Here is a 15519-nt window from a genome sequence, read left to right on the forward strand (position 1 = left end):
CCCGTTAAAGTTATAGTGTACATGATAAAAATTTTAAACACAAGTGTCCACAGTTTGTTGTATTATATTTCTGTTGTTTCTCGTAATTATATTCGATACTACAACCGTTGAAATATTTCAGTAATTCTAGCGGAGGGGTTAAGTTTCCGTAGCTATCAAAATATTTAACTTGATTTCCGATTTTCTTATACGCTACCCAATGAGTACCTGTACCTTTGTCGATGTCTAAATTAACTATAGCCGACTCTTTATATTTTGGTCGTAAAGGCAACCTGTCTCTATAAAATACTCCAATGAAATGAGGAATTTTCAACATGTCGACATATTTTATAATCTCATAATCGTACAACGCTCTATCGGGTAACGTGGAAATTAGTTTTTTGATATAGATTTCTTAACTGATCCGCCCTTGTATGGTGCTAGGTATAAACCTTTTCCTTTTACGATTTTATAAGAACCGCCCTTGTGAGGTGTTAGATATAAACCTTTACCTAAATGAATAGGAGTGCTTTTACCAGAATTTAATTCGTTCACTACTTTTACTATATTGCCGACACCTCCGGTAAGCGCGCCTAATGCTGATAAACCAGCAAAAATAGGTATTAAAGGTAAAACACCACCCTTTTTTGGTACTGGTATAATTCTTGGAGTTTTAGTCTTCTTATTTATAGATTTTTTAAATTTTTTCGCAGATGACAGACATGTTCTTACTAATTTAGTTATATTATTTTCATTCATTTTATTTTTGATCGAATTTTTAGCAGCCGAAACAATTTGTTTAAATCCGCAACCAGCACCCATCTTACGTTTGACTTTCATGGCTGTAGTAACCAGCCAAGACGCCGCTTTTTCCTTAATACCTGTGTTTTTAGATTTAAACACCTCCCACGCCTGATTTTCCAATATTTCGTCCGCTCTATGTCTATCGGTGAGAGAATTACTTTCTTCGTATGCGATATCGTGAGCTCTGGCCAACTCGTCAAGACTGTTTATTCCACGTTCTCCACGTGCTAATCTTTCTTTTAATTTGGTTCCAGGGCCAGCAAATCTATAACAAATATATATGTATATATATTTGATTTAGATCAGATTTTAATAATAATATATCATAATGACTTACCTATAACCAGGTAAATGTAATTCCACGGGTAAATGATTTATAACAGAGTTAATAAGACCAGAGCCCTTATTGTTGTTCCGCTTACGAACGTGAGACATCGTGTGACGCTTTCACTGACAATACATCTGTATTTATAGCTAAAAGTTTAAAAATGCGATTTATCGAACAAGAGAAAAAAATTCGAATTTATAACATTGATACCCCTGATACAATTCAGCTTAGACATGGTGTGCTTTTTCCAAATACAATTAGATCGTTAGTGCTTGGGAGCTCGGGATGTGGAAAAACAAATTTGATATATTTTTTACTCGTTGACGAAAACGGGTTACGTTTTGAGAATGTTTATATATACTCTAAAACGCTGGAACAACCAAAATATAAATTACTAAAACGTATAATTGACAGTATTGATGGTATTAACATGTACACATTTTTTGAGAATGATAAAGTGATTCCACCCGAGAAAGTCTTACCAAATTCTATTTTTATCTTGGACGATGTTATAGGCGAACAACAAAACGTCATAAGAGAATATTTTTCTCGAGGTCGTCACAATAAAATAGATATATTTTATCTGGCTCAGAGTTATTCAAAAGTGCCTAAACAGTTGATACGTGATAATGCTAATTTATTAGTATTATTCAAACAAGATGAAACCAATTTAAAACATATTTACAACGAACACTGTTCAGGCGATATGACATATATACAATTTAAACATTTTTGTGTGACGTGCTGGAACCGTGACAGGTTTGCATTTATTGTTGTTTGTAAAGATAGCGAACGTGATAACGGATGTTATAGATTTGGATTTGATACATATGTGGTTATATAAGACGGTATACAATAGTAAATATTATCATTTAAAACTTAATCATGACGGAAGCAACTACTGTATTAGATGAAGTCGTTAAAGCTAAGGAAAGTATAAAACGTAAATATATAGCATTAAAAACCGGTTCATATAATGTTCAGCAATTAATGTCTGAGACATTAAAACCTATTATTGAACCTTTAAGTAAAATATCAAATAAGCCTCAACTCATACCGAATAAAGAAAATATTAATTCGAAAAACTCAATTGACTATCAGCAAGAAGTTGAAAATTGGTTTCAGTCTACAGACTTGGATAAAACCTACGGTCCAAAAAAACTTCCAAGCGGTATTATTATTTTGGGTGGAAAAGAAGTAAAATTCCTTGAAAACACTATACTTATTGATGGTGTTGTTTACCCATCAACCTCGGGACTTATTCAGTTATTATTTTTGAAAAATCCATTAATTTATACTGATAACGATTTAGAGGTATATAAATCTATATTAATTCAAACATCGGCACATTTATCATCAGATGGTAAAAAAATAAAAAAGACTGGCTCTAAATATTCAACGGTTATTAATAAATTATTTACCTCGTCTGGTGGTGGATTATCAATGAAATTACAAAAAAATAACTTAGTGTATTGGGATAATCCAAATGAGTTAGTCGATCGATTACGTCTACTTCTCGCGTCCAAAGCAGCTGGTAATACAGGTGTTTCAAACGAAATAATATCGATTTTCGAAGAATTACGTGAAGTCGGTCTTATAAAACGAATACCAAATGTCTAAACGGGAAATCGCTATCGAACTTCACAAGCCAGCAAGGAAAAATTTTAGTAGACGTAGAGTTAACGTTTATGGAAAAAATGATTTATGGCAAGCTGACTTGGTTGAAATGATTCCATATTCAAAGAAAAATAAAAGTTACAAATACATTCTAACAGTTATTGACTGTTTTACAAAATTTGCGTGGGCTCTACCTCTGAAATCAAAAACTGGTAGAGAAGTCACTAGTGCGATGTCAAAAATATTACTTGATCGTTCACCAAAACTTTTACAACTCGATAATGGAAAAGAATTTTATAACACCACTTTCAACGCATTTATGAATTAGTATAACATACACAAATATTCTACATTCAGCGTTATGAAAGCATGTATTGTAGAACGATTTAATCGTACATTAAAAGAAAAAATGTTTAGAGAGTTTACGGCGCGTGGCTCACACGAATGGATTTCAATTTTACCGTTGCTGCTTAACGAATACAATAATTCACGACATAGAACTATAGGAATGACGCCAATACAAGCAGATTTCGACCCCGCCTCAGTGGTAATAAAACAATGTAAAATTAATAACGAAAAAATTAAATTCAAAGTCGGTGATAACGTTCGTATCAGTACACAAAAAGGCGTGTTTACAAAAGGTTATTTACCAAACTGGTCCACGGAAATATTTGAGATTACAAAAATAAATAAAACATTACCCATTACTTATCAATTACAAGATTATATGGGTAAACCCATATCAGGTTGTTTTTACTCTGAAGAAATATGCAAGACCAATTTTCCAAACGAATATTTAATCGAAAAAATGATTCGTAAGAAGGGCGATAAAATGTTTGTAAAATGGTTAGGATTCGATAATACACATAATAGCTGGATAAGTACATTTGATGTTAAAAAATAGTGTCAGTCGTTTTATAACTATGAACGTGTTTGGTAGTTCTCAGGCTAGTGATACTAAGAAAATTATTTCCGATATTCAATCAAGTAACAAAACAATCCTAAATGATGTGAAACTTCATCAGAAAGAAATTGATACTTTGAAAAGTAATATTGTTGATCTAAATTTAAAAATACATTCGATGGAAAATAATATACAAACAAGTAATAAGTCTTTATTAAATTGCGAAAATCGTATGTCAGAGCTATTTAATAACTATGCTGCCACCAGCACAGCGATAGGTATCTTCGGAGGAGACTTGAGTCAATTAAAATCTGAAATAAATCGAATAACTGGGATATTTGATGAAAATTCACTACCGAATCATGGGGCATATATTACAGATTTAAATTCACGTTTGGAGATCATCGAAAGAAAAAATATTAATAAAACTTAATAATATACAATATATAATACAATTATAATATACAATTAGTTGGTTTTAAATATATGAGATAATGCCTAGATAATGTCAGTCGTGCTGTATACATCAACGTGTTTAGTAGTCCACAGACCTTGTTATAAATACTACAAGTCATTTATATATATATCTATAATTATGGCAGTAGCTATCATAGACATGCAATGCATACTTGGAGCAAACAATAAATATTTTATTAAAGAAATGTCTATAGTCGACACAGAAACATGGGCAACTCAACATTGGATTTTTAAAAATTCGAAATCAATACAGGACAACAAGAGTCGTAAAACTAATAAGTGGTTGGAACGCAACTATCATAACCTATCTATAGAATATGGTGATATCGAATATGAAGAACTAAGTAGAATATTAAACTCATTAAAATTCACCTGCATTTACGTCAAAGGTGAACAGAAAAAACAACTGCTCACAGAATTTATACCTCATGTCAAACTCATCAACATCGAAGATCTCGGATGTCCACGTTTAGATCAAATATGTAATGAAGAAACTTTACCTTGTTGTATTTTTCATATGGAATTTAATCCAAAACAGTGTACATTCTATAAAGTATTTGCTATAAGGAAATGGTATATAAATAATTCTTAAAAAAAAATGTATTCAATTTTTATATTAATAAACATAATAATAATATTAGAACATTGTTTTTTTCTATTTCTATACTAACATATACATACATTTTATATATTATGATAACATTTATATACGATATAAAAATATGTATGGACTTTCACATATCCGCAACAGAAAAACATGATAACAAATTATACATTAGTAAATACAAGATAACTTAAATCTATTCAATACATAAATATATATGAAATATTTACAAATTATACATTTATAAAAATATTTACAGAATATTAATAGATTATTCGAGTGACATTTATAAGTTATTTACAATAATCAATTTATAACAAAAATATAAACAAACTAGATTATAATTATTTATTTGTGTGATGGAGAAGCTGTATCATTACATCTTTTTCAATATCACTCCATTTACGACCATCTGCATCTACCTCAAAATCGAGTTCTGACCATTCGTTATCGGGTTCATATCTAAAAAAAAAAAATAAATAAATAAATAAAAATATATATTTATTATATTATATACATAATTATTTAAATACTTATTCTATACTATAATGCCCGTGGGCTAATGTGTTTATTTTGTCGTCTAACACCACCCTCTTATCGTCATAACTGTTGTATGTCAACTTCTTTGTTCTAAGTGTCACTAGTTGATGTTTAAATGACCTGATTGACACATTCTCTTTATACGCCTCCACTCCAGCTTCCCCAAACAAACACTTCCTGTGGTCTTCAAACGTCATGTGGTTTTTAACTACATGAGACCGTATCCCCTTCGCCTTAATTTTCTCTCCTCCTACTCTGTCCTCTTTATCTTTCTTCTCATCCTCTTCTCCGGCATAAATTTTAAAAGCATAAGACTTAGCCCTCAACCCACAGAACTCTGTAATTATATTTCCATTCACTTCATCGGAAAAGAATCCAGGGACCTTCTTCCTCACTGTGGTATAGCACGGATGACTAGGAGACAAGTCAGACGTGTCCACTCTATTTAACATGCTAGAGTTGTCAAGTAAGTCTTTGTAAAAGTCATCGGTATTAATACGGTATATCAATGAATCTGTAATAACGATATTAAATTAATATATTTATATACAAGAGATTAGTTTTAATATATTTACCTGTGACAGTATACAAAAGCTTAATCCTATCCTTATAATGCCTCTTCATGACATTATAATGGTATTCATACATTAAAGTTTTACTAATATCAAGTACTGCAAATCCTATAGATAACAACGTGTTAATAATTGTATGATATAATTGTATATTATAAAATTAAAAAAGTATATTTACCAATATAGATAGGTTTGTCAAAAGTAATGATCTTGTTCTCAAGCGCTACAGCGTTGAGATTTTCATTATACCTAGTACAGTGCTTGAATGTAGACTTATTGATTAATTTCTGTAGCCTCTGTTCGTCTGACACCAATTCCATTTTCATTTCTTTCCGTTTCGACTGCATTGTTTTACCTAGAAAAACAAAATGTTTGTAAAAATGTTTAAATAAACTATAGTGATAAAAATAGTATAAAGTGACATACCAAATACTGCGTTGTTCATTAATTTAAAAAAATCTTTTTCAAACGCATTCCTCGCCTTCTTCCTCATTTATGTATTCAGATTAATATATTTTGACAACCAATTAGACTGACTGAACTCTAAAACTCTGTGTACCTATATAAGAAAAATAAATAAAAAATCTGATTTAAATCTTATAAAATAAAAATATTTACTTTTTCAACTATTAAACCGTTTTCTATCGCCTGCTGTAGGTTTCTGTAATGAATAATGTAATTCCTCTTCTTCTCAAATGTCGTCATTAATTTCCGTACTTTAGATCCACGCGGTGTGCTATTTTGCGGCAGGAAGGGAAGATCATTATGATAATCATGCAGATGTTGTGGGTATGAAAAAGTTTGAAAAATAAATAAATATATATATATATATATATTCTTGCTGTGTAACCTAAACCCGTGTGCACTCTAGATTCATATTTAACTTGTAGAGAATTTTCCTGGCTTTCCGAATATACTTTTGAATCACATCGCTATCTCCGGAACATTTAAAAAATAATTAAAAACCGAAGGCCGCCTGTACCGAATGATCGTCTGAAATACGGTCCACTGGCCGTTCCCGCGCTACTTACTGTGTAATCTAAACCCGTGTGCACTCTAGAATCATATTTAACTTGTAGAAAACTTTCCTGGCTTTCCGAATATACTATCGAATCGCTTCGCTATCTCCCGGAATATTTAAAAAAAAATTTTAAACCGAACGCCCACCTGTACCGATTGATCGTCTGATATACGGTCCCCTGGCCGTTCCCGCGCTACTTGCTGTGTAACCTAAACCCGTGTGCACTCTAGATTCATATTTAACTTGTAGAAAATTTTCCTGGCTTTCCGAATATACTATCGAATCTCTAGGCCACCTCCCGGAACATTGTCAAAAAAATTAAAAACCGAAGGCCGCCTGTACCGATTGATCGTCTGAAATACGGTCCCCTGGCCGTTCCCGCGCTACTTGCTGTGTAACCTAAACCCGTGTGCACTCTAGATTCATATTTAACTTGTAGAGAATTTTCCTGGCTTTCCGAAATTACTATCGAATCGCTTCGCCACCTCCCGGAACATTTTAAAAAAAATTAAAAATTGAAGGCCGCCTGTACCGATCGATCGTCTGAAATACGGTCCCCTGTCCGTTCCCGCGCTTCTTGCTGTGTAACCTAAACCCGTGTGCACTCTAGATTCATATTTAACTTGTAGAGAATTTTCCTGGCTTTCCGAATATACTATCGAATCGCTTCGCAACCTCCCGGAACATTTTCAAAAAAATTAAAAACCGAAGGCTGCCTGTACCGATCGATCGTCTGAAATACGGTCCACTGGCCGTTCCCGCGCTTCTTGCTATGTAACCTAAACCCGTGTGCATGAATTTTCCTGGCTTTCCGAATATACTATCGAATCGCTTCGCAACCTCCCGGAACATTTTCAAAAAAATTAAAAACCGAAGGCTGCCTGTACCGATTGATCGTCTGAAATACGGTCCCCTGTCCGTTCCCGCGCTTCTTGCTGTGTAACCTAAACCCGTGTGCACTCTAGATTCATATTTAACTTGTAGAGAATTTTCCTGGCTTTCCGAATATACTATCGAATCGCTTCGCAACCTCCCGGAACATTTTCAAAAAAATTAAAAACCGAAGGCTGCCTGTACCGATTGATCGTCTGAAATACGGTCCCCTGGCCGTTCCCGCGCTATTTGCTGTGTAACCTAAACCCGTGTGCACTCTAGATTCATATTTAACTTGTAGAGAATTTTCCTGGCTTTCCGAATATACTATCGAATCTCTAGGCCACCTCCCGGAACATTGTCAAAAAAATTAAAAACCGAAGGCCGCCTGTACCGATTGATTGTCTGAAATACGGTCCCCTGGCCGTTCCCGCGCTACTTGCTGTGTAACCTAAACCCGTGTGCACTCTAGATTCATATTTAACTTGTAGAAAACTTTCCTGGCTTTCCGAATATACTATCGAATCGCTTCGCTATCTCCCGGAACATTTAAAAAAAAATTTTAAACCGAACGCCCACCTGTACCGATTGATCGTCTGAAATACGGTCTCCTGGCCGTTCCCGCGCTACTTGCTGTGTAACCTAAACCCGTGTGCACTCTAGATTCATATTTAACTTGTAGAGGATTTTCCTGGCTTTCCGAATTTACTATCGAATCTCTAGGCCACCTCCCGGAACATTGTCAAAAAAATTAAAAACCGAAGGCCGCCTGTACCGATTGATCGTCTGAAATACGGTCCCCTGGCCGTTCCCGCGCTACTTGCTGTGTAACCTAAACCCGTGTGCACTCTAGATTCATATTTAACTTGTAGAGAATTTTCCTGGCTTTCCGAAATTACTATCGAATCGCTTCGCCACCTCCCGGAACATTTTAAAAAAAATTAAAAATTGAAGGCCGCCTGTACCGATCGATCGTCTGAAATACGGTCCCCTGTCCGTTCCCGCGCTTCTTGCTGTGTAACCTAAACCCGTGTGCACTCTAGATTCATATTTAACTTGTAGAGAATTTTCCTGGCTTTCCGAATATACTATCGAATCGCTTCGCAACCTCCCGGAACATTTTCAAAAAAATTAAAAACCGAAGGCTGCCTGTACCGATCGATCGTCTGAAATACGGTCCACTGGCCGTTCCCGCGCTTCTTGCTATGTAACCTAAACCCGTGTGCATGAATTTTCCTGGCTTTCCGAATATACTATCGAATCACTTTGCCATCTCCCGAAACATTTTCAAAAAAATTAAAAACCGAAGGCCGCCTGTACCGATCGATCGTCTGAAATACGGTCCACTGGCCGTTCCCGCGCTTCTTGCTATGTAACCTAAACCCGTGTGCATGAATTTTCCTGGCTTTCCGAATATACTATCGAATCACTTTGCCATCTCCCGAAACATTTTCAAAAAAATTAAAAACCGAAGGCCGCCTGTACCGATCGATCGTCTGAAATACGGTCCACTGGCCGTTCTCGCGCTACTTACTGTGTAATCTAAACCCGTGTGCACTCTAGAATCATATTTAACTTGTAGAAAATTTTCCTGGCTTTCTGAATATACTATCGAATCGCTTCGCAACCTCCCGTAACATTTAAAAAAAAATTAAAAACCGAAGGCCGCCTGTACCGATTGATCGTCTGAAATACGGTCCCCTGTCCGTTCCCGCGCTTCTTGCTGTGTAACCTAAACCCGTGTGCACTCTAGATTCATATTTAACTTGTAGAGAATTTTCCTGGCTTTCCGAATATACTATCGAATCGCTTCGCAACCTCCCGGAACATTTTCAAAAAAATTAAAAACCGAAGGCTGCCTGTACCGATTGATCGTCTGAAATACGGTCCCCTGGCCGTTCCCGCGCTATTTGCTGTGTAACCTAAACCCGTGTGCACTCTAGATTCATATTTAACTTGTAGAGAATTTTCCTGGCTTTCCGAATATACTATCGAATCTCTAGGCCACCTCCCGGAACATTGTCAAAAAAATTAAAAACCGAAGGCCGCCTGTACCGATTGATTGTCTGAAATACGGTCCCCTGGCCGTTCCCGCGCTACTTGCTGTGTAACCTAAACCCGTGTGCACTCTAGATTCATATTTAACTTGTAGAAAACTTTCCTGGCTTTCCGAATATACTATCGAATCGCTTCGCTATCTCCCGGAACATTTAAAAAAAAATTTTAAACCGAACGCCCACCTGTACCGATTGATCGTCTGAAATACGGTCTCCTGGCCGTTCCCGCGCTACTTGCTGTGTAACCTAAACCCGTGTGCACTCTAGATTCATATTTAACTTGTAGAGGATTTTCCTGGCTTTCCGAATTTACTATCGAATCTCTAGGCCACCTCCCGGAACATTGTCAAAAAAATTAAAAACCGAAGGCCGCCTGTACCGATTGATCGTCTGAAATACGGTCCCCTGGCCGTTCCCGCGCTACTTGCTGTGTAACCTAAACCCGTGTGCACTCTAGATTCATATTTAACTTGTAGAGAATTTTCCTGGCTTTCCGAAATTACTATCGAATCGCTTCGCCACCTCCCGGAACATTTTAAAAAAAATTAAAAATTGAAGGCCGCCTGTACCGATCGATCGTCTGAAATACGGTCCCCTGTCCGTTCCCGCGCTTCTTGCTGTGTAACCTAAACCCGTGTGCACTCTAGATTCATATTTAACTTGTAGAGAATTTTCCTGGCTTTCCGAATATACTATCGAATCGCTTCGCAACCTCCCGGAACATTTTCAAAAAAATTTAAAACCGAAGGCCGCCTGTACCGATCGATCGTCTGAAATACAGTCCACTGGCCGTTCCCGTGCTACTTGCTGTGTAACCTAAACCCGTGTGCACTCTATATTCATATTTAACTTGTAGAGAATTTTCCTGGCTTTCCGAATATACTATCGAATCTCTAGGCCACCTCCCGGAACATTGTCAAAAAAATTAAAAACCGAAGGCCGCCTGTACCGATTGATCGTCTGAAATACGGTTCACTGGCCGTTCCCGCGCTACTTAGTGTGTAATCTAAACCCGTGTGCACTCTAGATTCATATTTAACTTGTAGAGAATTTTCCTGGCTTTCCGAATATCTTATCGAATCTCTAGGCCACCTCCCGGAACATTGTCAAAAAAATTAAAAACCGAAGGCCGCCTGTACCGATTGATCGTCTGAAATACGGTTCACTGGCCGTTCCCGCGCTACTTAGTGTGTAACCTAAACCCGTGTGCACTCTAGATTCATATTTAACTTGTAGAGAATTTTCCTGGCTTTCCGAATATACTATCGAATCGCTTCGCAACCTCCCGGAACATTTTCAAAAAAATTTAAAACCGAAGGCCGCCTGTACCGATCGATCGTCTGAAATACAGTCCACTGTCCGTTCCCGCGCTTCTTGCTGTGTAACCTAAACCCGTGTCCACTCTATTTAACATGCTAGAGTTGTCAAGTAAGTCTTTGTAAAAGTCATCGGTATTAATACGGTATATCAATGAATCTGTAATAACGATATTAAATTAATATATTTATATACAAGAGATTAGTTTTAATATATTTACCTGTGACAGTATACAAAAGCTTAATCCTATCCTTATAATGCCTCTTCATGACATTATAATGGTATTCATACATTAAAGTTTTACTAATATCAAGTACTGCAAATCCTATAGATAACAACGTGTTAATAATTGTATGATATAATTGTATATTATAAAATTAAAAAAGTATATTTACCAATATAGATAGGTTTGTCAAAAGTAATGATCTTGTTCTCAAGCGCTACAGCGTTGAGATTTTCATTATACCTAGTACAGTGCTTGAATGTAGACTTATTGATTAATTTCTGTAGCCTCTGTTCGTCTGACACCAATTCCATTTTCATTTCTTTCCGTTTCGACTGCATTGTTTTACCTAGAAAAACAAAATGTTTGTAAAAATGTTTAAATAAACTATAGTGATAAAAATAGTATAAAGTGACATACCAAATACTGCGTTGTTCATTAATTTAAAAAAATCTTTTTCAAACGCATTCCTCGCCTTCTTCCTCATTTATGTATTCAGATTAATATATTTTGACAACCAATTAGACTGACTGAACTCTAAAACTCTGTGTACCTATATAAGAAAAATAAATAAAAAATCTGATTTAAATCTTATAAAATAAAAATATTTACTTTTTCAACTATTAAACCGTTTTCTATCGCCTGCTGTAGGTTTCTGTAATGAATAATGTAATTCCTCTTCTTCTCAAATGTCGTCATTAATTTCCGTACTTTAGATCCACGCGGTGTGCTATTTTGCGGCAGGAAGGGAAGATCATTATGATAATCATGCAGATGTTGTGGGTATGAAAAAGTTTGAAAAATAAATAAATATATATATATACTTACAGTCCTGATATATTATCCATGATTTCTCCTTTGTCTCATCATAACCCGGTGTCTTCACATTGTTTGCTTTCGCGTACCGCATACATGCTTGCACCAAACCACCACGAATACCTAACAAAAATATATAAGATTATTATTATTAATATATATACATTTTCATTTCGTTTTCATAGATTTTCGTTAAGTCCAGGCTGCTTACACATAGCTGTGAATACGTTGTTTTTTAACTTTGCGCACCAAATGTAGTATAAAAAACTGTATTTCTCAACTAAACTATATAAATTTATATTTTTCTGATAGATTATATCACGCTGAATCTTTATATCTACTAAACTTACCTTAACTTCAAATATTTTCGCAGAAATCACATTTTGAACATAAATATTTGGCATATTTTCATCGTTTTAGAGAGTTATTTTTTGTTTGAACATAAGCCTATAAAACTTTTATTTCTTACCTAATCTTTATGAAATTTTATTTTTCTGATAGACCAGGTCATGACGATTAAGAAAATATAACTTTTGTCATAGTAAAATAGATATTTTTTTCCTAAATTACTTCGAAAAAATGTATATTGTGATAATCCAAAATATCGTGATTACAGCACCCAAAGAAAAACCATTAGTAATATTGATCATGCAAAATTGTTGACTGCTAACAAAGCAAAAACTGTGAATTTGACAAAATCTTTTTTAAATTAACTTAGATAATTGTTGAATTAATTATATTTTTGTCACTTCGATAAAAATGTATTATCAAGAAAAGAATAATGTATAATATTATTATTGAATCGACAATACTATTTATAGATTATTATATTATATTTATAAACAGTATACACACAGTATATATAACCAATATGAAAGGGACAACAATATTTTTTTTAGATTGAAAAGATTATTGTTATATTAATAATATGACTTATAAATCAACCGCGACTGTTATATTGTTCTATTCATCAGCTACACATGCTTTATTTAATCGTTTAAAGTGCTTTAAGTGTTTAAACACAATTATTTTGAAGTTGCGAGAATTCTTTTTTGTTATTTGAAAATCGATCATCGGTATCAGGCGATAGGTAAGTATAACTTAATTTAAACAATAAGTATGATTTGTTATATTTTTAAGTCATATATTAAAGGATGGTTACCAGCATTAGTGGCTCACTATAAAGTGTTCCACATGCTTAAGCCTGACAGTAATTACACTTGTTGTGAAGACTCGTGCAATCAATCGTTCGGTAACTTGTCATCTTTTAAAAGGCACGTGAATAAAAAACATATGGAAATGGTACCTAGCAATATCTCAATTGTGCCAGAAAATCAAAAAAATGTTACAAATAATGCAATTTTAAGTAGTGATATGATGATTTCTGAGGACCAAGGTGTTAATGTTTTCAATAGTGTTACTATAATTAATGAATTTAATTTCGAAAATTCTGTCAAACAACTTTATGAATCTACCGTGCAGTTTATTTTGAGTCTTTACAATAATAATAATTTTAATAATAGTGATGTCATTAATATACAGACTGGAATAAAGGATAATATTTTAAAACCAATGGCATCAATTTTAAATAATGTAGTAAAAATTGAAATCCAAGATCCTATTAAACTTTCTAAATTTAATAATCTTGAATCAGTAATTAAAGACCCTTTTCTGTATTGTAGCACTGAGTATTGCTTGATACGTTGGTTAAATGCAGAAAAAAAACTGCTCACAAGTATACAACAATTTACAATTAATAATGAGATGTGTGCTGTTAATATTGGGGGTACTCTTAATTATAGTGAACATTCAACTAAAGGTGTTCTAATGCCTTTAAAATTTCAATTTAAAAATTTTTTTGAACATGGTGACAATTTAAAAAATATGAAAAATAGAGTAGAGAGTCTCAGAACAGATAATAGTACTATTTCTAATTTTGTACAAGGTAAATTATGGCAAAGTAAAATAAGGCAGTTTGAAGGAAGGTTAGTTTTTCCATACTTCTTATATATTGATGATGTAGAAATTAACAATCCACTATCATCACATGCTGGTTTTCAATCAATCTCTGCTATTTATTATAGCTTTCCCCTTGTTGAAAATAACTCTAAACTATCAAACATTTTTTTAGCAGCATTAATTAAAGCAACTGATATAAAAGAGTTTGGTAATGATGCTTGTTTACTAGAGTTAATAAATGAGATGAACAGTATAGAAAAAGAAGGTGTTAGTATTTCTACTGAATTTGGTAATATACAAATTCATTTTGTGCTTGGTTTAGTATTAGGAGATAACTTGGGCCTAAATAGTTTACTAGAGTTTAGTAAATCATTTTCTGCTAATTACTATTGTAGGTTTTGCAAATCACACAAGTTAGTTTCCCATAATCTATGTGAAGAGAATAGTGCATCTATGCGTACTATGGAAAATTATGCAGAAGATGTAGCTTTAAATAATTTTAGCGAAACTGGTATTTATAAAGAATCAATACTAAATAAGTTAAATAGTTTTCATGTGACACAAAATTATGTTGTTGATATCATGCATGACATTTTTGAGGGTGTTTGTCATTATAATTTGTGTCATATAATTAAGTACTATATTGACTTACAGATATTCTCTTTGGAAACATTAAACCTGAGAAAAAAAAATTTCAACTATGGACCACTTGAAAGTGGAAATTTGTCTCCCGAAATCACAGAGCTACACTTAAGTAAATTTCGTTTAAAAATGACAGCAAGGGAGATGATGACATTTGTTCATTATTTTTCACTTATGATAGGGGATTTAATACCCATATATGATGAAGTTTGGAATTTTTACTTGGTTTTTATTAAAATAATTGATATTCTTTTATCATACAAGTATACTGAAAGTACAATATCATATTTAAAACAATTAATAAGCCAACATAATTCTATGTATACACATTTTTTTAATGATACGTTAAAACCAAAACATCATTTTCTAATTCACTATCCTTCTATTATTGAACAATCTGGACCACCTAGGCATTACTGGTGTTTTAGATTTGAGGGTAAACATAAAGAATTGAAGATGTATGCTCGTACAACATCTTCTAGAAAAAATATAACTTTAACTCTTGCAAAAAAATTTCAATTTAAGTTTGCTCACATTATTTTACAGCCCACTACACCAAATGTTTCATTAAAACACAAACATTTGACAAATAGCATACCTACCCATACCCTTGATAGACAAATGATTTATAATAGTTATTTTTCTGGTAATTCTCAATTTTCATGCTACAATCAAATAGAATATATTGGAACTTTGTACAAAAAAGGATATTATCTTACCAAGTTTACAGACCAGGTCTGTTTATTTGAAATTGATGAAATTATAGTTGTGCATGAATCTATTGAT

General features: G+C 33.7%; 1 protein-coding gene and 2 pseudogenes across 1 annotated transcript; 1 reads left to right on the forward strand and 2 right to left on the reverse strand.

The window, feature by feature from the left end:
- The first annotated feature begins 3236 nt into the window (after nt 1-3236).
- LOC149061766 (uncharacterized) lies at nt 3237-3632 on the forward strand. The gene has a single exon (XM_089215108.1). The coding sequence runs from the start codon at nt 3237-3239 to the stop codon at nt 3630-3632; it is 396 nt and encodes a 131-aa protein (XP_089071234.1).
- Nucleotides 3633-5057: 1425 nt separating this feature from the next.
- LOC107172854 (uncharacterized) lies at nt 5058-6530 on the reverse strand (annotated as a pseudogene).
- Nucleotides 6530-12015, reverse strand: LOC149061767 (uncharacterized; annotated as a pseudogene).
- Nucleotides 12016-15519: the final 3504 nt, after the last annotated feature.

The sequence above is a fragment of the Diuraphis noxia genome, unplaced genomic scaffold (genome assembly GCF_037042655.1).
Source record: "Diuraphis noxia isolate RWA-SAM2 unplaced genomic scaffold, SU_Dnox_SAM2 contig0001, whole genome shotgun sequence".
Lineage (NCBI taxonomy): Eukaryota > Metazoa > Arthropoda > Insecta > Hemiptera > Aphididae > Diuraphis > Diuraphis noxia.